Source organism: Phodopus roborovskii, unplaced genomic scaffold (genome assembly GCF_943737965.1).
Source record: "Phodopus roborovskii unplaced genomic scaffold, PHOROB, whole genome shotgun sequence".
Lineage (NCBI taxonomy): Eukaryota > Metazoa > Chordata > Mammalia > Rodentia > Cricetidae > Phodopus > Phodopus roborovskii.
This window is the reverse complement of record NW_026126448.1, coordinates 719,290-744,004: the sequence shown is the minus strand read 5'-3', so window position 1 is coordinate 744,004 and position 24,715 is coordinate 719,290. Positions and strand designations below refer to the sequence as shown.

Below are 24,715 nucleotides of genomic sequence, written 5' to 3'. Positions count from 1 at the left end.
TCTGAGGTAGGCGCTGTATTAGAGAGCAGGGGTGCAGTGCTAGAACACTGTGCTCAGAGGGTGGTCAGAGATGGTCCACATTCTAAACACGTCACAATATTCACCTACCTTTCTGGAACTCGGGCACATAATGGTATGTCTTCTCTCCCAGATGGATTAAGAAGTTGGAAAGGTTCCCACTAATTGCTATGGCAAAGACCAAGGTGGCACATATCCAAAAGGGGCCTGCAAAGCAACAAGAAGATGCAGAACGAGGAAATGAGGCACTCAGTAGATTCTCTCACAATCATTTCTTACCAGCCTCTTCCTCTTCAGACAAGCAAGAGGAAAAGAATTGTGGATGTCGTCAACACTCACCTAATGGGAACGTTCACTCTCAAAAGGTCTAAACACAACTCAGTAATTAGGTGCCTTAAAAGCACGGGCAATCAGAACCCATGGCCAAAACACACTCCACACTAGGTGAATGAAGATATTGTTGTATGGTTTCCCTGAGTAAAGGATCGTCAAACATGCACACGCACTTTCTTAAGCCTTCAGAACACAAGAAGCAAAGATTACTTCCTGTACACAAGCACCCAAGTTAAGATCAGAGGACATGTGGCTGAATCAGCCAGGTCCTTCTGCATTACAAATGAAAAGAAGTACAAGGAGAAAAATCTCAGGCAAAAGTCAACTTGGGGGCTGGAGAAATGGCTCAGTGGTTAAGAGCACCAGCTATTCTTCCAGAGGACCCAGGTTCAATTCTCAGCACCCACACACTGGCTCTCAATGGCTCATAACTCCAGATGAAGGGGACTCATATGCCTTCTTCTGATCTCTGCAGGAACCAGGTACACATGTGCTACACACACATACGTGTAGGCAAAACACTCATACATACATAAGGAAAAAATATAAATCTTAAGGGAAAAAGTCTATAACCTACTTAATCACCATCACTGCATGTGTGTGTTTGTGTTTGTGTGTCTGAGACATACAGTAACAGAGAGACAGATGGAGAGACACAGTTAAATACTGCCATTTTTTTGCTCCTTTCCTTTTTTTTGAACAAACTTATATTTTTAAAGTTTTACACATGTTTGTAATGTACAGTGACCACTCTCACACCCCACCCTCTCCCATCTCCTTACAACAGCTGTCTACTCCCTCCCACCCCCGCCCCGTTCCCTACAAATCCTTCTCACATTGGCACCTTTGTGCTTTGTTTTACACCAAGTTTAGAAGTTTAACCAGGGCCATCCATGTGACCATGTGTTTGGAGCTGTCTTCTTTCCCTTTCTAATGCAAAGGTAATCCATCAGCTGGGCATAGTCACACATGTCTGTCATCAATCCCAGCACTCAGGAGGCAGAGGCAGGAGGATCGATGCAAGTTTGAGGACAACCTTGTCTACACGGTGAGTTCCAAGTCAGACAGCCAGCCCACAAGACCCTATCTCACACACACACACACACACACACACACACACACACACACACACACACACCCCGTAATTCCAGGTTGAAAAGAAAACACAGGAAAAAAAGCAAGCAAGCTTCCCTGCCTCTCATCCCAGATCTGTTCCTAGTGAATCCTGCCTGAAACAGTCAACACATACATAGGGGCATGTAGATGTGTGTGCATGTGTGTGCATGTATGTGCATAGTCTAATCAGATGACAAGACACACATGTGGCTGGACAACTTCCTATTTTACCGCCATCTCCCTGGGAGATTCTCCCACACCTCCTCATAAAAACAGCAAATCCTTTCATCATGTGCTTGGTTTCTTTTTTTGTTCTGTTTTTTCCAGACAGGGTTTCTCTATGTAGCCCTAGCTGTCCTGGAACTCACTCTATAGACCAGGCTGGCCTTGAACTCAATGAAATCCACCTGCCTCTGCCTCCAAGTGCTGGGATTAAGAGTGTGAGCCACCACCACCCAGAGTGCTTGATTTCTTAACACCATCCTTATCCCCCCTATACCTAGACAAAGTATTAAGGGGTTTGGAGAGATGATGTAGCAGTGAAGAGCATGTGTTGCACTTGCAGAGAGCCTGGGCTCAGTTTCCAGCACCCACAAAGTGGTTCATAACCATCTATAACTCAAGTTCTGGGGGAATCCAACACTCTTTTCTGACCTATGCAGGTACCAGGTTCATATGTGGTGCACATACAAAAATAAAACAAATAAATCTTTTAAAAAATTTAATTGGGTATTGATGGTGCATGCCTTTAATCGAAGCACTGGGGAGTCAGAGGCAGGAGGATCTCTGTGAGTTCAAGGCCATTCTGGTCTACAGAGTGGGTTCCAGAACAGTCAATCTATACAGAGAAACCCTGTCTCAAACAAACAATTTTTTTTTTTCCTTTAAGTTACTATGGGTCTTAGAAGATGGCTCAGTCAGTAAGAAATCTGCCATGCAAGACTGTTTGGCTCTCCAGAACTCACATGAAAACTGCACATGGTAGTACATCTATAACCCCAGATTCTGGTGGGAGAAGGGGTAGGAAACAGAAACAGGTAAATTTCTGAAGTTTCCTGAACAATCTGACCAAATAGATGCACTTCAGATTCAGTGAGAAACCTACCTCAAAGAATGAAGGTAGAAAGTATTCAAGGAAAACACCCAATGTCACACAAACATACATAAATGTACATGTGCACATGCATACATGCATGTACATACACACCACACACAATACACAATACCACACACATACAAAAATTAATTGACTATGTAGAACAAATGACAGTTTTTAAATTAAGATATTTACATTTTTCATTTTCACTAATATATGGCAGTTATCTTTGGATCTAACTTCAGATACCTTGAAATATCATAAAATTAATTAAATTATTGCATTGGGGAGAATAATGCAGATGGATGAGGGCTTTTCAAAGGCAAGTATTGACTCCTGAAGGCAGGAAAGGGAAGCTGGGCAATCACTGACCCCACGGAGCCACCAACACCAGCTTTCACAAGTCACTTGCTTCCTCACTGGAGTGCAGGCTCTGTGCCATGGTCCAGGGCACACCTCACAGTACTATTTTAACTTCCTGTGACACAAGAGACGTAAGAATCAAAACAAAGCCTACAAAAACTCCACTACCAAAAAGCTTTGCTAGGACTGGAGAGATGGCTCAGTGGTTAATAGCACTGGCTGCTCTTCTAGAGGACCAAGGTTCATCCCAGAACCCACAAGTGTCTATGATTTTGGTTCCAGGGGATTTGATGCTCTGGTCTTCACAGGTACCAGGCAGGCATGTGGTGCACAACATATATGCAGGCAAAACACCAATACATATTCAATAAAATAATAATGATAACAATAATAATGTTGATGATAAGAAATAAAAGTTTTGCTAGGCTATGCAAACATAAGAATACAAGTGGTCAAATATTATAGTGTCATAGGACTCAGGAAGCTGACTCAGGAAGAGGGAACAATACGAATCAGGATGAGAGGACAGCACGAACAAAGGCAAAACCAAGGAAAGACTGTTCCAGGTCAAGGGAACAACCTGAGGTTGGAGACAGACAAGGCCAGATCATGGAGGGCCCAGGAGCCCTGTTAGAGACAGGAACTCAACTTGTGGCAAGAGAAAACCTGGTATAGGAGGCAATTATGCACCTGCCCCTCTGTATAAGAAAGGGATGGGCTCCTGGGTGCTCACGGATACTTAAATCTTGGCATGCTCAATGTATTAAACTGATACACTGTTTGCACATAATCTCCACACAGCCTCCCAGGTCTTCAGATCACATGGTATACCTACTGCAATGCAGAGCTCTGTAGGGTGATCAAACGGTACCATTTAGGGGATAGTGACAAAGAGCCTGTGTGCATGCTCAGCACAAATGCGGAATTTTCTAAACCTACTGCGGAGCTTTGGTTGGTTGAATCACAGATGCAGATCCTGTGGACAAGGAGTCTGCTGTACCCACGGAGGCCTTGCCTGCCATTCTTGGGCTGTCCTGAGCGCTAAGCTAACAACACAGACACTTCAGGCCTAACAGGCCATTGACACCTGCTTACTGCTCTGCCAGTTGCCAGTTTAACTCAAATGCACACACTCCAGAAACCTGTCCTAGCTCTAAACTGTCTTCTGGGGTATTTTTATTCACCTTCTGTCCTAATTACAGGCTTTTAATGAACCCCCAACTGCTTAAGAACAAAATCTAAATCCCTCGGGCTGATAGAAAACACCCATGATGATCAAGGCTCAGCAACCTTTCCAGCTACCTACCCGAGTGTCATATGACATACGCTCACCCCAGCTTCTAACAGGTTGCTTCATTCTGCCTTCTCTCTCCCCCTTTCCTCCCAAATTTCAACTCTTACACGGTGAAAGTGGGATGAAACCTTAACCTGGGTTATATTTATAATAATTAATGGCACTTTAAAAATTATCATATATTAATTTTATTATGTTTAATATGTTTCAATATTTGCTATATTAATTAATAAATTAGTGATAATATTTAATGTATTATATGATTACTTTTATACTGCGCAATATTTGTAACAGAGAAATAGTTTAGAATAATAAGACAAACAGGTGTACATATACTGCTTTAAAAATGTCTTTTTAATAGAGCTGGGGAGATGGCTCAGTTAAGTATCTGACGTGAAAGCGTTAAGGGTCTGAATTTCATCTCCCACCCTCACAAGAAAGGCCAGGCACACCATGTACACTTATAATCCAGTGCTGGGGAGAAAGGGGCAGGGGGGGACTGGGACTGGGACCAGCCAGTCTAGTCAGGTCAGCAAGCTTCGGCTTCGGTACCCCTGCCTCAAATAAATAAGTCAAGAGAAATTGAGGAAGACAGCCAATACTGACCTCTGGCCTCATATATGGGAGCATGCACCGCTGCTAATGATATCAATAACAGCACTCATACCCTTCAACAGCTGCTTCTTCATTTGTCATTATTCTGAGCTCTATCCATGTTGATGCTTACAGATCTCACTCTAAGAGCTACAGAGATCATGTCTGCCTCAAAGAATAAAGTGAAAAGCATCTGAGAAAGACTCCTAATGTCAACTTTGAGTCTTCACAAAAATGCCGGAGTGTCCCACTCAAGGACACACGAGGTCAAAGGACAACTTTTGTGAGTTAGCTCTACTGGGTTTTCAATATCAAAACAAGGTCATCAGCAACTACTTCTACCCAGGAGCCGTCTTGCCAGCCTGGTCTTGATTGTTACTTTGACTGGATTTAGACTCATCTAGGGAACACATCTCTGGGCGACTGTGAAGACACTTCTAGAAAAGATGACCTGAAGGAGAGCTGCCCTCAGAATGAGGCGCCCAGCATAGGGAGTCCAAGGAAAGAACAGGGTTGCCTTCTTGCCTCACCTCTCCTCAAATACAAAAGGCCACAGGCCCTTTCCTCAGGAGCCCTGGGTGAGCCTCCATGTTTTCCTCAGATAGCAGGGGAGTCGGGGGTTACACCCATTCCTTAGCCCACCCCTGTTTTAGACTGTCAATGGAGGGCCAGTCCCTGTCCCCCCCAACTCCACACAACCTGGCAGCTGAGAGGGAACTCAGTACATAAGTGACAAAGTGTACGGGAAATGGATTAAAACACTGTGACCAAGGCAACTCATAGAAGGTTCATTCGGGCTTACGGTCCACCGCCATGACAGTGGTGAAGTGTGGCAGCAGACGAGCTGGGCAGCTGAGAGCTCAAGCAGCGAGCAGAAAGCCAACTGGAAGTGGCGTGTCCCCAGTGACGCACTCCCTCCAGCAAGGCCACACCTCCTAATCCTACCCACACAGTGCCACAAGCTGTGGACCAAGGACTCAAATGCCCCTTGGAGTCTAGTCAGATCCTACTCCACCCTCCCCCTCCAAACCCTCCACAAGGGAAAACCAGCAGCACTCAGGAAGCTTCATCCGCCTCAAGCCCACACCAGTCACCCGCAACCTGTAAAGGGTGACTAATAATTGCAGCTGCAGCATTCATGTGCCATGAAATTCCATTCCCCACCAAATTCTCTGCAGCCTGATACTAGATATCAGAGAGTCAAATAAAACCACTGTACACGCTACTAACAGTGCAATTCTCTAACCTTCCAGGCAACCCCCACACGTACCAGGCTTAATGGGATGCAGCAGGGAAGCAAGGGCACTGTACATACCATAGAGATCTGGGTTGCTGCGGACATACAGCCTCACGAAGTTCTTCCCAGGCACGGGCAGTAGAGACCCTTTTATTCTGTCAAAGACCTGCAAGGCAACACAGCAGTAATTCCGCCGAGGGTCAGCTTTCCTTAGTTGGTTATTGGGATGTTTATGACAATGTTTTTATATGCAGCAGGCCTCTGTGCTTTAGGAAGAGCACTTCCAGTGCTGTGGCTCTCACATGACGGCTGCTCCATCTCAGAGACACAAGTCCCCATTATGGAAAATAAAAGAGTGAAGCCGGTTCACAAACCTGGTGAGTGTCCACATCAAAGAATGTCTGATAGTATTCAAATGTCCAGAACGGAGAGCTTTTCTTCTGGCCAGCAAGTAACTGTCAGAGGTGAAATGAAACATGGTCAGCTCCAAGCACACTTCCTAATTTCTTCATCTTTTCCATTTAATTATTATTTACATATATATTTATAGATTTCATATGTATGCATATGTATTTCAGATATAAGTATAGACTCATATGTGTGTATATATTGTATACATACATAATACATAGTCTACATGTATGTCTGCACACCAGAAGAGGACATCAGATCCCATGTGACTTAGGGTTTCTATTGCTGTGAAGAGACACCATGACCATGGCAACTCTTATAAAGGAAAACATTTAATTGGGGTGGCTTACAGTTCAGAGGATTAGTCCATTACCATCATGGTGAGGCATGGCAGCAAGCAGGCAGACACGGTGCAAGCAACAGGAAGTGAACTATCTCATTGGGTGTGGCTTGAGCACATATGAGACCTCAAAGCTCACCTTCACAGTGACACACTTCCTCCAACAAGACCCTCCTACTCCAACAAGGCCACATTCCTAATAGTAACACTCTTTGGAGGTCATTTTCCTTCAAACCACCACACCATGGGACCACAGTTATAGACAGGCGTGAGCTGCCATGTGGGTGCTGGGAATTGAACTCAACACCTCTGAAAGAACAGTGAATGCTCTGAACATAAACTCAAGGACTCTTGCTGTCTTTCTATGAGGGTCTCCTCATGCTCAGGTCTACTGGCCTATTAAAACGGTTTCTTTCTGGATCTTTATTAAAATATATGATCAGTAGAAGTTACTAGGACAGAGAATATTTGGGCTGAGAAAGGATTTTGTATGGTAAAGTTAGGCTGTAACCTAAAGTAAAGGATTATCCCTGAAATGAAGAATAAAGACAAAACCAGGAAGTCACAGTAATCTGTGTGAGCAGCTGTATAAACAGTTTATGCACGAGATCAGGCTGACACTAATTCAAACGTTATTGTGGGCTGGAAATATGACTAAACAGTTATAAGCACTGACTGTACTTGCAGAGGACCTGGGTTTGATTCCCAGCATCCACATAATGGCTCACAATCATCCTTAACTCCAGTCCCAAGAAATCTGACACCCTATCCTGGTCTTTTTGGGCAACAGGTATACACAGGTAGAAAAAACCCATAGGCATAATAATAACTTTTTTTAAATTAAAGGTTATTGAAAACTATTTCCTGAGATTAAAAACTTAATACATTGACATAAAACTAAGACCTATCCTGCATGTTTAAATAAACAGATTTGGGGGGCCGGAAAGATGGCTTTGAGGTTATGAACACTTGCTACTCCCCACAACTTGTCTTCTGACCCCCAAATGCACTGTGGGACATGCACACCCACACACAAATAAACAATGTATGCTAAAATCTGCTTAAATAAGCAACTATTATTTTAGGTTACTAATTAATACAATAAATGCATATATAAGATCAGATATACAAAAATTGACATAGATTTAATCTGCAGGTATTCTTGCTTCTGCAATACACATTAAATCTAGACCTTGAATGTATAGAAGGGTCAATGCATCTCTGTACTTATATTCGGTACATCCAGACGAATTTCAGATAGAAGATACTCTTTGTCAGTTCTGTCATTCATATCTGCTCCAGATCTTGGCTCCATCTTATTTGTTGCTAATCTGAGCAGATTTTTCCAGAACCCCTGAGTGCCGGCCCTCATGCCCGCTGTGTCTCCACTTCCATGCTGACAAGTGGAAGAAACTATCAGGAGCCAGGAAGACTGCCAGACTTCAGGAACGGCAACAGAAGGGAACTAAAGCAGAAAGGAGGTGGCGTGGACAGCTGCAGGGGTGAGGAAGACTCCAGTTCTTCTGACGGATGTTAAAGGTAAGATTATCTACAGTGCTGAGAAGGGGAGCCTTTACAGACCTGGAGGGCAACCTACTTCAACAACCCAGGAAGAGCAGACATGTCTCAGGCAGCATACGTGCTGAGACAAAGCAGGTGACGGTCATGACCTGTCATCATCAGCCAGGCAGCTGCAGAGGGAAAGCGCCATCTGCTACCGGAGAGGGTAGAGAGAAGGAAGGTCCTTCATAAGGAGCAAACTAAACAGCAAAGAGGTCACCAGGAGCTGCTAGTTTTTATTACGACTGCACTTAAAAATCTAGCTCTAAGGGGCAGCAGAAATGGCTCAGAAGTAAAGAGTGCTTGCTGCTCTTCCCAAGGACCAGAGTTCCATTCCCAGTATCCATATTGGGTGGTTCACGGCCACCTGTAACTCCAGTTCCTGGGGAGCCGATACATTTGCTTGGCCTTGTGGTGCATGTTAACACACACCCACACCCACCCACCCACCCACACACACACACACACACACACACACACACACTGATAATAACTATCTATTGTAAAGCCCAAACCTCTTGAATACTATAGTTCTCTTCAGTTTTTGTTTATATTCAAATCACTCAATGCAGATAATTAATCTGAAAAGGCCTGATAAGAAAGCTTACTGTGAGTGTGGTGGTGCACGCCTTTAACCCTAGCACTTAGGAGGCAGAGTCAGGCAAGTCTCTAAGTTAGAGGCCAGCCTGGTCTACAGAGGGAGTTCCAGGGATAGCCAGGGCTATTACACAGAGAAACCCTGTCTCAAAAAACAAAGGAAAAAAAAAAAAAAGCTTAAGACAAGAGTTTGGTAAAGTTTTTCGCCTACTTAAAAAGGAAGGGCAGGGGGTAATGCAGTTAATATATATGGACCTAACATTCTGCCAAGACAGAGAGTCTAAATTTTACTTCAAAAGCAAAAGTCGAAGCCAGGTGTTGTAGCTCATGCCTGCAATCCCAGCACTCAGGAGGCAAAGGCACAAGGGTGGCTGTGAGTTCCAGGTGGGTCTCAAAAACCAAACGCAAAAAACTAAAAGTAAGTGCAATGCAGGCATGGTGACACACGCCTGGAATCCCAGCACTCAGGAGCTGAGCGGTGTGACGCCAACTAATATTGCCTTCTTTGTATACTTAATGTATTTGTGCGCCTCAGAATACGAATCTTCTAAAATGCAGCATTTAAAGTGCATGTTACCACGCAGGTGTCCCCCAAACCGAACTGTTAGCAGTGCTAGCTCAGGCTCATGTCTGCATGCTCTTATCCTCGAGCAAAAATAATTATCCCTGCCCAAACACCTGATACTCCAGGAAGGAAGTGGCATCCTGATAACTGAAAGAATTGGACGTTAGTCACTTAGGGAGTCCATCTGTAAATGAGAACAAAGCGTAACAGCTACCCTCTCTCCTTTGGGTTTCAGTTTCTTTTTGTTTTTGTTTTGTTTTGAGACAGTCTTGCCATGCAGCCCAGGATGGCCTTGAACTTCAGACTCCCCTACTTATACCTTTTTAATGCTGAGAGTGCCAGGGTTACAATATGCCCACCATACCCATCTATGAAATGATTTAATTATTTATGTCATTTAATATTTCATAATTTGCCAAAAGTAACCTCTTAGTAAATTACAGGGCCAGGCACGGCAGCATGTGCCGGTAATTCTAAAACGTAGAAGGCAGAAGCAGGAAGATCAGAAGTGTGAGGTCAGTTTCAGTACTCAGTGGGATCAAAGCCAGCCTGAGCTACATGAGATACTGTCTCAAAACAAGTTTGTTGCACTTATTCATTTCTTTTGTGCAGGAAGGGTACAGGGAGGTCAGAGGACATTAGTGGGGTTGCTTCTCTCTTCTCCTCCCAGCTCTACACAGGTTTGGGAGATCATCCTTAGGTGACCTGGCTTGTGTAGGAGGACCTTCCCCACAGAGCCACCCTGGCAGGCCTGGAGAAAACAACGTATTTAAAAAAAATAATAATAATAATCAATGAGAGTCTTAATCCCAGCACTGAGAAGGCAGAGGCAGGTGGATCTCTGTGAGTTCAAGAACAGCCTGGTCTACAGAGTGAGTTCTAGGACAGCCAGGGCTACACAGAGAATCCCTGTCTCAGAAAACCCAAAATAATAATAGTCACAATAATGATGAAGATGAGAGTCTAATTAATTAAAGGAGGACAATGTGAACACTTTAAGGGTCCTCTCAGGGACATGAATTGGCTGGACTATGTCTCCACTTCTGGCCCTGCTTTATGGTGCGATGGCCCCAACTGAACAAAAGTAAGCCCAATTAAAATCCTGTCAGCTGGGTACAGAGACACAGGCATATGCTACCATCACGCTGAAGGATCACAGCAAATTCAAAGCTAACCTGGTCTGCACTGTGAGTTCCAAACCACTCAGGGCCACATAGCCAAGGCCCTGTCTCAAAAACCAAACCAAACCAGACAAATCCTACCCAAAAGGAGACATCGGTTGTGGCAGTTTTAACAGTCTTGAAGGGAGCAGCCACCTGGTTGCTCTTTATAGCTCAAGATGTCTCCCGTATCTATAGAAATTCTAAAAATTAAAACTAAAACCCATTCCTCCCCTTCTAGACTGGAGGAACTGACCCAAGTGTTCAACAGCTGAAACTTAGAAGCACTGCCAGGGGACGTGAGGGGGTGGGGGTGGGGTGGTCAGGAGGTGTCTTTGAAAAGCCAATTGTCATGCTTGGCCCTTCAAGTCAGACAATACCCAGAGGGCAAGGGGCTCCCTCCAGAAGGGGTCAGCAGCCCCAGCAAGATACCAGTGCTCTCTGTCAGAGAGGTTGCTGCTGTCTGAGGCTGGCCTCTAACCAGGACCCATTCTGCAAAGAGGAGGCTCAATGGAAAGGGAATGATCCCCATGCTTCAAAAATAAAACCCCAAGGCTGTGAGACTCTGATACGTCCCAGCAGAATGGTCCACAGACGACGAAGATTAACGGAGCCAAGGGTCTTCTCACAAGGCCTTAAACAACGCCCGAGGAACCTCAACTAACCTTAACATTAGAGAGGGGAAAAGGGGTGTATTTTGGGCCACCTTCTCAGGCTTAAACAGAGGAAAGCACAGCCAAAGAATGGAAAACTTAGTAAGATTTTAAATCGGTGAGAACAAAAGCAAATCTAATAGGGACTGATTGCTGGCCATGATGGCACACATCTTTAATCCCAGCACTCAGAGGCAGGCCAATCTCTGAGTTACAGGCCAACCTGAGACCCTGTCTCAAAAAAGTAAAATAAAATTAAATCAAACAAAATGGACTCTGAGAGTTATGTCAGCTACTTCCTATTGGATCTGCTCAAAAAGAACACATGGAAAAGGCTGACTGATTCATTAGTCTCTAGTGGCTCCTTTGTGACTTTAACCAAGGAAGGCACAGATTCCCAATTCCACTGGCTCTTCCACAAATGGACTACCAGCTCTTCTTAGCAAATCACCATCTGTTTGTTTGCTTGCTTTTTGAGACAGAGCTTCTCTGTGTAGCTCTGGCTGCCCTGGAACTCACTTTGTAGACTAGGCTGGCCTCGAACTCACAAGAGGCCTGCCTCTGCCTCCTGAGTGCTGGGATTAATGGTCTGCACCATCACACCCAGCTGCTACTGTGTTATTTTGATATGTATATTTTCAACTACATAAGCTAACTTGCTGTTGTCTCCTACAGTCCTACATTTGAATTATCTGGAGTCTTTAGGTCTACAGAGTAGAGTCCAGATCTCAGGGCCTGTGCCCATAATAGATGCTATTCCTACATGCTATGCTATTTGATGGTTGATGGTCACCGGTCACACAAAAGCAAAAATATCTCCACTTGACCTCCTGTCCAGCAGAATTCTTTTCTGTACTAAATATCTGGATCCCCTCCCCCTACATGCCTCCCCCCTTTTTAAATTAACTTTTTACAGATTTTTTTTTTAATTTTCATTTTATTTATGTGTATTTTTCTGTGTGTTCACATGCATGCATGCAGGTACCCACAGAGACCAGAAGGTGGTGTTGGATCTCCTGGCGTTGTAGTTATAGGTAGTTTGGGGTCCCCTGATAGAGGTGCTGGGAACCAAACTCTAGTCCTCTTGCAGAGCAACCAGTACTCTTAACTGCTGAGCCTTCTCTCTCTAGACTATTTGGTTCTTTCCAGGTACTATTTCACACACCCAAAGGCCACTTAGTCAGCAGTGAAAACTGCACTGTTCCTCTAACTTGGCTCCAAACCACTTAGGCTGGCCCTTTCATGGCTCTACTTTTGTTAGTAACCCACCTTCAGCCCTGGCCTCGGTAAACATTTTGGCTGAATTTGTTTTTCTAGGTTACAAAGATCCCACCTAAAATTAACATTCAAGGGCTTGGTTCAGCCCATTCCAACAACAGGGACCAGAGGCCAAGGTCTGCTCTGGGGTCCTTATTAGAGATGAACACCTCTGAGAAGTCAGACAGGGAAGCCCAAGCAGCCTGCAAGCAAGCAAATGAACATGACAGGAAGCTATGGGCAAGCTGGTTAACACCAGTGACTACTCACATCCCTGTCATTCTGACCAAGGACAGGACTGTCCTAAGACTGTTCTGGTTTTGTTTTTATTTGGGATAGAGTCTCGCTATGAGCCCAGACTGGCCTTGAACTCCCAATCATCCTTACTCATCCTCCAGAGTGCCTTGACTTCGGGTACATAGAACCAGGCAGGCTTCTCTGAGCTTCACTACAGCAGGAGCTGTGATGCATACACAAGCCCGTACTGAGCCATGAACAGAGCTGCGTGTCTGCACTGAGTTTCTGTCCTTCCCTACAGAACACAAGACATTCAACACCTTCCCTCCCTGCCTTGCTCCTGGCCCCTCCCCCTGGCCTGCTGTCCCCTCTGCAATCCCAGTGCTCTGCAGTCTTCTGGGAGTCTTCTGTAATAGATTCACCTTCCCTTCACCACAGGGTTAGTCAGTGTCTGATTTCTATCCTGCTTGTGACAAAGGACTCATGTAGCTGGTGACGGTATCCAAGAGATGCACATTGAAGCCTCTGCTACACACTGAGCAAGTGTTCCTCTCATGGACTGTGGGCATCTCAGGGTGTAGAATACTGAAGGAATACCATTCCCTCACACACCCCAACTGTGTGGCCATGGTACAGACCCACTGGATTTATACACCACCTGATCCAATGGGGGCCTCCACATCTCTGCAGCCACCTGCTCTCTCCTTCACCTACACCATTTCACAAGTCCTGCGGAGTTGGAGTCTGCTCCCATTGCTGGCCAAGACCCTTTTGCTTGGCTCTGTGTGGTCTTCTGCACTCTGGTCTGTCTTCTGCCAACTTATATTTAAGGCAACCAAATCTAAATTATCTTCAAACTCATCAAGATACGTGATTTAAATGGTCCACTGGCTCCTGACGATTTCCAGAATGTATGAGAATGAACTAAACTCTGCTGTGGGGACTCAACAACAAAACTCACTGTGAAGGCCCTCATCCATCTATCTGTAGTCTTCCCTCCAGCCTTACTGCAATGCAGGAGACCCAGGCTGTTCCTGCCTACGCCATGCTCTTTTCATACTCAGTGGCTTTGCTAACGCCCTTCCCTTTGCCTCCATCACCCTTGCCCATTTCTTCCCCTCGACACCTTCCTTCCATTAGACTTATCGAGGTGCCACTGATGCCAGAAATCCCTCCCTCTGCTCCCCTGCATACACCCACAGGCACTTCCCATGAAGGATGGTCTGTTTACCTGCCTGTTTCCCCCACAAAGTGATGCCACGGGTCCTACACCTGTGTGTCACCACTGCCTGGCCCTGTACCAGGCACACAACCAATAATGAGTAAATGCATGGACTCTAAGACCTGAGAAAGGTAAAACGCAAGTTCAAACCTCAGTCTCGTCAGAGTCGTTGTTTCCCAGCAGCTCCTCATCCTCTTCTCTCCCCGAGCTTCCTCGGGGTCTGGGTTGGTGTTTGGAAGTCTCACCAGTGTCCTCGATGTTTATTGTGGTAGCATCTGGGTTTGCTGCTAGCAAAGTGGCTCCATCGCCAAATTCTGAAACCAAGCAAATCACAAAGGCTTGGAGACCGTTCCACACTTGCTTTCCACCCCCTGAACCTCCACCCCTGCCCTGGTGCTGGGGAGGAACTCGGTGGTAGAGCACATGACCAGCATGCCTAAGAACCCAGCTTGCAGCCCACAGCGCTGATATGACCCTCTTCTATGACAAGAGGCGTTGAAAGCAATCTCAGCACTAGGGAGGCCGCAGCTGCAGGGTTTCATTCAAGATCCTCCTGAGCACACAAAACAGTGAAGAAGGGGAGTGAGGAGTATTATCTAAAGTAGGGTACCTGATCTATCTGAACATCTCTGACTCAAGTTTAGTCCTATATAATCACCATAGAAACCAAAAGCAAAGTGGAAGAGACAGGCGGATCTCTGTGAGTTCGAGGCCACCCTGTTCTACAGAGTGAGAAGGACCCAGGGGTAGACAAGGAAGTGTGTGCATTCTGGAAGGACAGCAGATGGCACCGTCTGGAGTGTAAGGTACGCGTCCCAGCCACAACGACCCACATACCCTCCTCTGTACTGCATACTTTGGTCACCCTCAGCCCCTTGAGCAAGGCTGGGGTGGTGTGATTTCTGACAGTCATGTGTTCTGCCTCTGCACCCTGGCCTGGCTGAAGCTCTTGCATTCCCATCTTTTGCTGGTAAAGTGACTTCTGCCAGAAGGCCCCTGAGCGCCACCTTGTCATCTACCACTCATCCTCAGGGAAGCCTCCCAAGCCACCCTCGGCGCCACATGCTCTATTCTGAAGCCCAAGTCCTTCACACCATCTTCACAGCTTCATGTTCATCATTGCCTGCCCCCTCTCAAGTCACCTCGGCTAACAACCTCCGCCGCCCATCTGTGATCTGGACACAAGCCCTCTGGAGAGAGGAAAAATAAAAAATAAAAAATTCTTCCTCCCTCCGCAGGGGCTTTGCAAATGCTGCTCACGATACTCATACTTCCTTGCGCTGTACGTCTAGACGGCAGGCCAATGAAGGGCTCTTTCAATGAAGCAAGAGCTGACGCAAGCAAAGAGGAACAGTGTGTGCGAACTCTCTGGAAGACTGCTTCCAGGAGAAAACAGCTCGAAAGCCCTACGCTGGGGCTCTATTAGGTCACACGCTCAGTGTGGCAGGGGAAGAGTGGGAAAGGACATGAGCTAAGAAAGGACAACGGAAGATCTGAGGCAGTGAGTGGAGCCTGGTTTCCCAAGCTTCTACTCCCAGTGAGATGGGAAGCAAGGAGCCCGAGCAAAGCAGGGCTATAGACACCCAGGGCCAAGGGTGACCTTGTACCTTGAGCCTGATGGGATGGTGAGGGGGCTGAGGAACAATCAGACTTGATTTATTGTTATTTATGTGCATGTGTGTGTGTCCAGGTGAGTGCACGCCACCTGTGTACCTGATGGCCTGTGGCCATCAGAAGGGGCATCAAGTCTCCTGGAACCGGATTTACAGGCAGCTGGGAGCCACATGATGTGGACGGATGCTGGGACCCCAACTCAGGTCCTCTGGAAGAGCAGCAAGTGCTCTTATGGGTGGTCAAATACGAGACAGAGTATTATGATCAAATCCTCCTCAGACAGTGGAGATTCTGTGATGTCACACTGCCCAGGTTCAAGTCCTGGCTGTATGATTTATTAGCTGTATGACTCTTAGGTGGATAGTTTGATCCTTCTGTGCCTCAGTCTCCTTACAAAAAAAAAAAAAAAAAACCAAGAACGATTGCTTTATAAACTTGATATGAGGAGGATGACGTAAGCTGTCACTTGTAAAGAATTTACAACGGTGTCCACACAGGAAGTGCTTAGAAATACAAGGCAACCGCCGTGTCCATTCCTGCCGCCTGCTGCCAATCAGAAGACAGCTGTGAGAAAAATAAGCAGCTGGTGTGGCCATACTAGAAAGACCCAGGTGTGGCCAGGTCTCTTACCATGATGCTTGAAATAAAACCCTTTAGCCTATCCCTCAGTAATGAAATTCTCTGCTGTGACTGCGGAAGCTAGGATTGTAAGAGAAAGGTGGGCACCCAACTGCCTGCCATACCTTCAAACTGCAAGTCATCTGCAGCTGCCATTCAGTCAGAGGCTCCTTCCCCAAGGAGGAGGAAGAAAACTGTCTGGGGTCTAAAAGGAAGAAATAAATGAGCTTAGGGAAACAGAACAATCTGTAAAAAAAATAAAATCATAGTAAAAGAAAAGTTTATAGCCAGCCACAGTGGCTGGCACACACCTTTAACCCCCAGCAATCGGAGGCAAAGACAGGCAGATCTCTGTGAGTTTAAGGCCAGCCTGGTCTATAGAGTGAGACCCTGTCTTAAAATTTGTTTTAATGTATGTACATTTCTTTATCCTGAGTGTAGACGGGAGTCTGTTTTTTCCTTCCACCATGTGGGTCTCAGAATGAGTCTCTGACCACCTTTGGTGACAGTCGCCTTTACCCGCTAAGCAATCTCCCCTGTCACAAAAGCTTTCCCTTGCCTATTTTCAGTGGGATTGATAGTTTACATAAGGATCACATCTAAGCATCAGACATTATTAAAACTGTTATAAAGGAACTGAGTACTGGGGTTGTAGCTCATTTGAGAGAGTGATTGCCTAGCATACTGGAAGTCCTGGGTTCAATACCCAGGACCTGCAAAATCTGGTGTTTGCCTGTAATCCCAGCATTTAGGAGATGGAGGCAGGGGGATCAGGAAGTTTAAGGTTATCCTACACAACTTGGTGAGAACAGTATGAGTTACAAGAGGTCCCATATCAACAAGAGATTGGCTGCAGGGGTCACTCACTGTGTGAGTGTTTAGGGGCCAGATGAAGCCCGGAGATGTAAGCAAGTGGAAGAGGAGCCCAAGATTTGCGAGTGGTGATGGGGAAGGCACTCAAATGTGGCTGGTTTTAGGTCCCAGAGCATATGCTGGGGTCAGACAGACCTGGGTTTGAGTCCCGATTCTGTTGCTTCTCTGCTGTGTGTGAGCTCCTCGAGGCCTCAGCTTTCCTCATCTGTAAAATGGGTTCATGATGCTGTCTAGACCACTCTATAACGACAGTGCGTATAAGGCGCAGAGCCAGGCAATTAGAAGAGCTAGAGTGTAGGCTGGCGACCCTGCAGTCCGGGACCAGGGGATGCGCAGGCTGGTTTTATTGGGGCGCAGAGTGTGTGTGTGGGGTGTTGCTGAGCAGCAGTAGCCCGGGCGGGCAGGAGATTCCCTAACTGGCCCAGAAGCCCCGACGGCCTCACCTCGCAGGGAGAGGGTCCAGCTGTCCAGGGAAGGTTGGGGCCTGGGATGCTCAGCACTAGCCACCTTCCAGCAGGGTTCCCGGAAGCCGGAGATCCGGGGGAGGCAGAGGGTTTCTCCGCCTCCTCCGGGCGGAGCACCGCCCCCTCTCTTAAAGCAAGCGCAGCCCTGGAAGACTTCTGAGCGCAGAGCCGGGTCCCGCCCATCTCGTAGGACTTAAAGAGACAGGCACAAGTAGGGCGAATTCTCAGTAGTCAAGAGTGTTTTACTCCTTATTTTTACCTTTTTCTTATGTAAATCTAAAATAGGCAATGAAAAATAATCGAGATAAGAAAAAAACATAGATGACCAATTGCAGGTTTCTCTGGAAAATTTAACCAGCAACGAAGGGTCCATAGCGGTCTGGCTTGTGAATAAAAGGCGTCCTCCTGACTGTTCACGTGGGCGATGGCTAGGGATGACCCCCTCAGCTGTGCCACCCAGGTGTCTGACAGCCACCTCGAAAACATCAGGGCTCAGCAACACTGGAGAGGTCTGGCAAGCAGCCTTGTGGCCAGTCTCCAGCCTGGGCCTGGATGATGTCTAGGAGGTCCTCCAGACTTTGGGGACCGCCTCCTCCTCCTGTACTAATCCCCTGGGCTTCGCTCTGCCCAGGCAACACCTGAATTGCCACTGTTTGCTCATCTTTGCTGGCCTGTGAACACTTGGAGAACAGAGACCTGGAATGATTCTATTCTGTGGGTGGCCAGTGCCGGCCAAGGGCAGTAGCACAGTTAATTTTTCACAGCGCTAACACAGACTGAAAGAGTCTATAGATAGTTCTTGCTGCCTGACACTTGACTCACAACCCACATAAGGAGACCAGTGTTTTTAGCCTCACCACACAGGGTACTTCCCATTTGACTTCTAACACATCTTGCTTGTTATTGCTGATAATGATATGGGGTTTTGTTTTTTTTTTTTAAACTGGAAAGCAGTCTGATGTAATAACACCTTAGTCACTATAATTCATATGAAGGGGAACTTTTTAAATTTTTTTTGAAATAGGGTTTCTGTGTGTGGCCCTGGCTGTCCTGGAACTCACTTTGTAGACCAGGCTAGCCTTCAACTCACAGAGAACCAGGTGCCTCTGCCATCCAAGTGCTGGGATTAAAGGCATGTAATACCATGCTTAGCTCAAAGACTAGCTTTTCTTAACTTCATTGGAAACCTTGAGAAACAAGGGCCAGCCAGCCAGCTGCCATTTAAGGACACTGCAGAGTCTCTGTGGAAGCTTTGAAGGAGACTTGTTCTGCAACTTTTTTTTTTTTTTTTTTTTTTTTTAAGCAAAATTGCCTGGAAATCAGTTTATTGCTAGGATGGCCAAGTGTCAAAGAGTATTGAGTGCACTGTCTCTTAGTCACTTCTATCAGAGTCCCAGCGTGGACGGGAAAAGGGGAAACCTAAACATTGGATGTGGATGACTGGGTGGGAAAGCCAGACACACCTGACTAACCCTTACTCCCGGGTTCCCCCCAGGTCTTCCAGAGAGACAGAAACAATTCTTCCTATCGCCCAAGGAAGAAAGCTCCTCCAGCTAATGCATACTGTAACAGAGTTCCAAGCAATTTCTTGTTGCCACAAATACCCAAGAATAGTCATTTTAAAGGGAAAAGCTTTGTGTGGGCTCATGTTTTCACAGGTTTCAGCCTAAGGTGATCTGGATCTATTCCTTTGAGGCTAAGACAAAGCAAAATATCATAGTGGCAGGAGAATGTGGCAGCAGCTACTCATCGCGTGGCATCCAGGAAGCAGGAGGGAACAGACAGGAAGAAACAAGATGCTCTTGAGGGGAAGTCTGCTTCCTCTCACCTCTCCTCTGAGGTCTCCCCCACTTCTCAATAATGCCATCTAATTATGATCCATCCATGCATGACTCTGCTGATAGAGCCAGAGCCCTCATGATCTGCTCACTCCCATAGAGCCTATGAGCTAGAAACCAAGCCTTCAGCCTGCAAGCCTCCGGGGGTATTTCAGATTCAAAGCATGACAAATAGTAATTTGTTCATCTTTGTTTCAGACCAAGGGACCAAGCTAATGGGAAGAACTTGCAACAGGGACATTTGACCTTGGTCACAGAGGTAGCCAGCCTAGCAGAATTGTATAATAATTTGTTGAAGATACAGCTAAGGCACATTTGAAGAAACCAAAGTGATGGCAACACTGTCCTCCATCACAAAGTACAGGGTATTAAACAAATGGCTTATCAATTATAAAGGGCTCTGTTTGAAATATGTAGTGTTCACAGTTCTGTAAGCCACAGGGTGTTGCAGGGTATTTGATCACACTTTGCAACCCAAGACTGTGTTAATAAAATCAACCTTGAGTCAGAAGGTGGAGCCAGCAACTAGCTGACAGGAATTAGCCATAAAGAGTATAGAGGAGCCAGGAAGACAGATAGAGACTTTGGGTGCTCATAAAGATGGCTGCACTCCATCTTGGCACAAGGACAGAGAGTTCAAAACTGTCCTCAGCAAGTCATAAGACCTAAAGGTCAGAAGTGTGGCTACAGTAGGGTGTTTGGCTGTCTTATTCTAAATAACAACAGACCTGAATCTAAGTGTGGCTACTCCTGATCCTCAAGGCTAGGGAACAAGAAGTTGGAGCTAAGGTGTGGTTACTGAACCCTTAGAATAAGTGAGGAAGAAAAGTCTGCTTGCTCTATATACATGATACTGTGTTCCCCTTTTTGGATAAGGTATATAACAGTGGTGAAAAATAAACTCATGGCATTTCAGTACTGACTGATCTGCCCTCCTGTGTCTCTGTCTTTTCTTTATCGTCTATACATAGTCTTTCCCTTTTCCACACTTCCCCACTCAGGTACAAACTTCTCTTCCTTATCCACACTTCCCCACTCAGGTATGGACCCAGGGCCGCTCTGCTGGTTCTGATTGCAGCCCCACAAAGAGCTCCAGACAAAAGAGATGCACAGGAAGGAGTAGGGACAGACTTGGAGTTTTGAGGTCTTTTTTGGTTTGGGATGGCTGGAGAGATGCTGTCTTGCTGGGTCTTGGGCTAAAAAGGAAAGAAGGTCAACTGGTTGTTTCTGCCTGCAATGCTGGAATTAGAAGAGTCCTCCACCACACCTGGTATCTTTATGTGGGCTCTGGGGATCAAACTGCGGTGCTCTATATTTCCAAGGCAACACTTTCCCAGCAGGGCCATTTCCTCGGCCTCTATGTATAGTTTTATTAAATGTATTAAATAACTAATTAACCTAAGTTACTTAGGGTTTTGAGATTAGTTTTCTAGTTAATGAAGCTTTGTCTTGACTTTAGTTTTCTTAAGGTATTGATGAACAAAGGTCAGTAAGATACTGACTGGCCCAAGATGGCCTTAATAAACTCAAAATCCTAGCTTAGTCTCTGAGGTATTGGGATTTAAGGTATGTAGATACTGCCTAACTTAAGATTTTCATTTTAAAATAGGACAAATAAAATTTTTAAAATACATTTTTAAGATTTATTATTTAATGTATATGATGCTCTATGCTAAAAGAGGGTATCAGATCCCCAAACAGATGGTTGTGAGTCATCATGTGGTTGAAGGAATTGAACTCAGAACCTCTGGAAGAACAGCCAGTGCTCCTAACCTCTGTGCCATCTCTCCAGCTATCAAACAAATGAGTCTTTTTTTCTTTTCTTTTTCTTTCTTTAAGATTTGTTTATTTATTATGTGCACAGTGTTCTGCCTACAGGCCAGAAGAGGGAACCAGATCTCAGTGTAGATGGTTGTGAGCCACCATGTGGTTGCTGGGAATTGAACTCAGGAACTCTGGAAGAGCAGCCAGTGCTCTTTATCTCTGAGCCATCTCTCCAGCCCCCAAATAAATGAATCTTTTTCTATGCTGAATGAGAAAACATTATCTTTCTCTTTATTAAGATGGTATGCAATAAGAGACAAATTTAGTGCTGGTGAGATGGCTCAGTGCTTGCCATGAAGCCTGACAACCTGAGGACCCGCATGGTAGAAGAAGAACACTGTCCCCAACAGGCATCCTCTGACCTGCAAATGCACAGGTAGCATGTGGCCCCTACCCACCGCCCACGCACCCACCCTGCCACTATCATCACCACCTATGTCACAGGCACAATCCAAAGTAAAGATATTTAAAGAAGCAAGAAAACAGTTCACACACAGCAGTGACATACTGACACCTTCGGAAGAAAACAGGTGTAGCCAAAAGGAATCATCCCTCAGAAACAAAGGAGAAATAACGAATTCCTCAGGCAAACAAATAGTGAGAGAATTTGTTGCCCATGATTTATATTGAAAGAAATGTCAGAACTTTTTAATAGAGAAGGAGAATGATATCAGCAAGAAACTTAGCTTTATATAAAGAAAACAACACTAGAGAAAGGCATGAGTAAAGTAAAATGTTTGATTTTTTTTTTACTCAAAACAATAATGGCAGCAATGCACTTGATCACACACACATACACACACACACACACATGGATTGGGGAATAACCGTGTGTGTGTGTGTGTGTGTGTGTGTGTGTGTTACTTACATCATTGCTGTGACAAAATACCTGACACAATGCAAATTTACAGGCTAAAGGGTTTACTTTGGCTCACAGGTCAGGCTTACAGCCCATCATGATAAGGAAGTCATGGCAGCAGGGACTTGAGGCAGCTGGTCACACTATAACCATAGCTAAGAAGGAAGAAAGGGTGGACACATGCTTTTGCTCAGTTCCCTTTCTCTATTTGCAGTCCAGGATCCCAGCTAGGGAATGGGGCCACCCACAGTGGGCGGGTCTTCCCATTTCATTTAATGCAAGCAAGACCCTCCAACAGGAAAACCTAGAGGCCCATCCCCCAGGTGATCCCAAATTCTGTCAACTGACAATTAAGACCAGTAAATAGCTGAATGATGACATTTAAAGCACAATACCATTTATATTAGCATGCAAAAAGTAAAACAGTATAAATCTAAAGACATATGAACAAGATTGATTTTCATTCTTTTCAAGTTGACCTATAGATTCAATACAACCCAGAGCTACATCCAGGAAGTTATGTTGCTGATACAGTATCCACAAATTGATTCTAGGGTTTATACGGAGCAGAAAAAAAGATCTCAGAATAGTCACAATAATAATTAAGAAGAACAAAATCAGAGAACTAACATTCAACTTTAAGATTTATTATAAAGATATAGTAATTTCTAGGTATAGTGCACACCCCTATAATACCAGCACTTGGGGAGCAAAGGTAGGGAGTCCAGTCTGGGCTACAAAGGGAGACTGCCTCAAAAACACAAACAAATGAAAAACAATCACATATCTGAAAAAGAATCTTAAGCAAAATATTCAAAGAACTCTTAAGATTTAACAAGAAAACAGACACCTGACTTCAAAATGGGCAGAAGATGGGGCTGTGGGTATAGCTCAGTGGCGGGAGATGGGGCATCACCCAGGATGCACAAGACCAGTACCACAAATAAAAATCAAAAGTGGTGTTGGTACCTCATCCAAGAGTAAAAATGTTGCCGAACTTTCAATGCTCCACTCGGAGGTTTTAACTTTACTGTGGTGCCAAGGTGTACATGTGGGTAAAGGAGTTTGCCACCAAGCACCTGCGTTCAATCCCTGGGACACACATGGTAAAAGGAGAGAAGTGACTACTGAAGTTGTTCTCTGACTTCTATATGTGTGTCACAGGATGCACAACCCCTGCTCTCCCCACATATAAATGTAATTTAATTTTGAAGCAATACATTACTATTGTGTTTGATAGATTGATTGTATTAAATGCATTTTCAACTTTTTGTTTGTTTTGAGACAGGGTTTCTCTGTGTAGCCTTTGCTATCCTGATATTTGTTCTGTAGACCAGGCTCAACATGAACTCAGAGATCTGCCTACCTCAGCTTTCTGAGTGCTGGGATTAAATGCATGTGCCATGGTGCCCTGAAACATTTTCAACTTTTGGCATCTTTGACTTGCAGTGAGTTTATCAGAGTATAATTTTATCTATTATTAATTTACTAATTGTCATCAGAGAATTGCAAACTGTAATGAAAGGGAAGCTGGTACACAGATACTAAAATAGCAAAAACCCAAAATACTGACATCAAACATTGACAAAGGTTTGAAACAACAGATATGGAATCTTGCTCATTGCTGGGAGCATGTAAACTATCCCTGATACGTTCATTGTAAGACAGTGGGGCACTTATTTATAAGACCAAGCACACTCTACTAACAATACATCAGTCTCACCCAGTGGTGGTCCAAATGAGTCGACAAGCTGTCTCCATCTGCATATGATGTATCTGCTTTGTCTATGACCTTAGGAGCAACTAAATGTTCCCCAGTTGGTAATGGGATCAAGTTTGGTATAGCCAGTCACTGGGGAATTATTCACCACTTTGAAAAAACATCAGCTATCAGTATGAGTAGTACTAAGTAAAACAAGGCAACCAGAAAAGGCTACAAACTATGATTCTGGCTACATGGAATTAAGGACTTGGGGGGGGGGGTTCCAAGCCACATCCTCTCCTGAGGGCTCTGTCTCCAGAAATATTCAGCCACACATTATAAGTGTCACTAACAAAGCTAATTTTCATTATTGAAAGAGACCAATTTTACTTGTTTTATTTTATTTTGTAGTTCTGGGCATACAACCCAGGGTTTGTATATGCCTGGCTAGCATGCTATCATTGGGTCATAATCCCAGCCATCCTTTACATTACACATACACACACACACACACACACACACACACACACACACACACACGGGCTGGAGAGGTGGCTAAGTGGCTAAGAACATTTGTTGTTCTTGCAGGGGACCTGGGTTCTACTCCCAGCATCCACATGTCACCCATCCAAAACTCCAGTTCTAGAAGATTCTACACTCTCTTCTGACCTCCTCAGGTACCAGGTATGCATGTGGTGCACTGATATACATTCGAGCAAAACACTCATACACGTAAAATATAAATCATGGGCAACAAATTCTCTCACTATTTGTTTGCCTGAGGAATTCGTCATTTCTCCTTTGTTTCTGAGGGATGATTCCAAAAATAGTAAAAGGTAGCTAACATTGAAATCTAGTCATTTGCAAGAG

General features: G+C 45.1%; 1 protein-coding gene across 1 annotated transcript in view; it reads right to left on the bottom strand.

The window, feature by feature from the left end:
- The window catches only part of Yipf1 (Yip1 domain family member 1), a 28,290-nt gene extending 11,800 nt beyond the window's left edge, over positions 1–16,490 (bottom strand). Inside the window, exons 1-5 of the mRNA XM_051188379.1 lie at positions 16,411–16,490; positions 14,204–14,367; positions 6,426–6,506; positions 6,130–6,217; positions 109–225 (exon numbers count right to left, since the gene is read on the bottom strand). Of these exons, the coding sequence (XP_051044336.1) occupies positions 109–225; positions 6,130–6,217; positions 6,426–6,506; positions 14,204–14,367; positions 16,411–16,441 (481 nt within the window). The 5' untranslated portion in view covers positions 16,442–16,490. The remainder of the gene's footprint in view (positions 1–108; positions 226–6,129; positions 6,218–6,425; positions 6,507–14,203; positions 14,368–16,410) is intronic.
- Between the last annotated feature and the right edge of the window lie 8,225 nt (positions 16,491–24,715).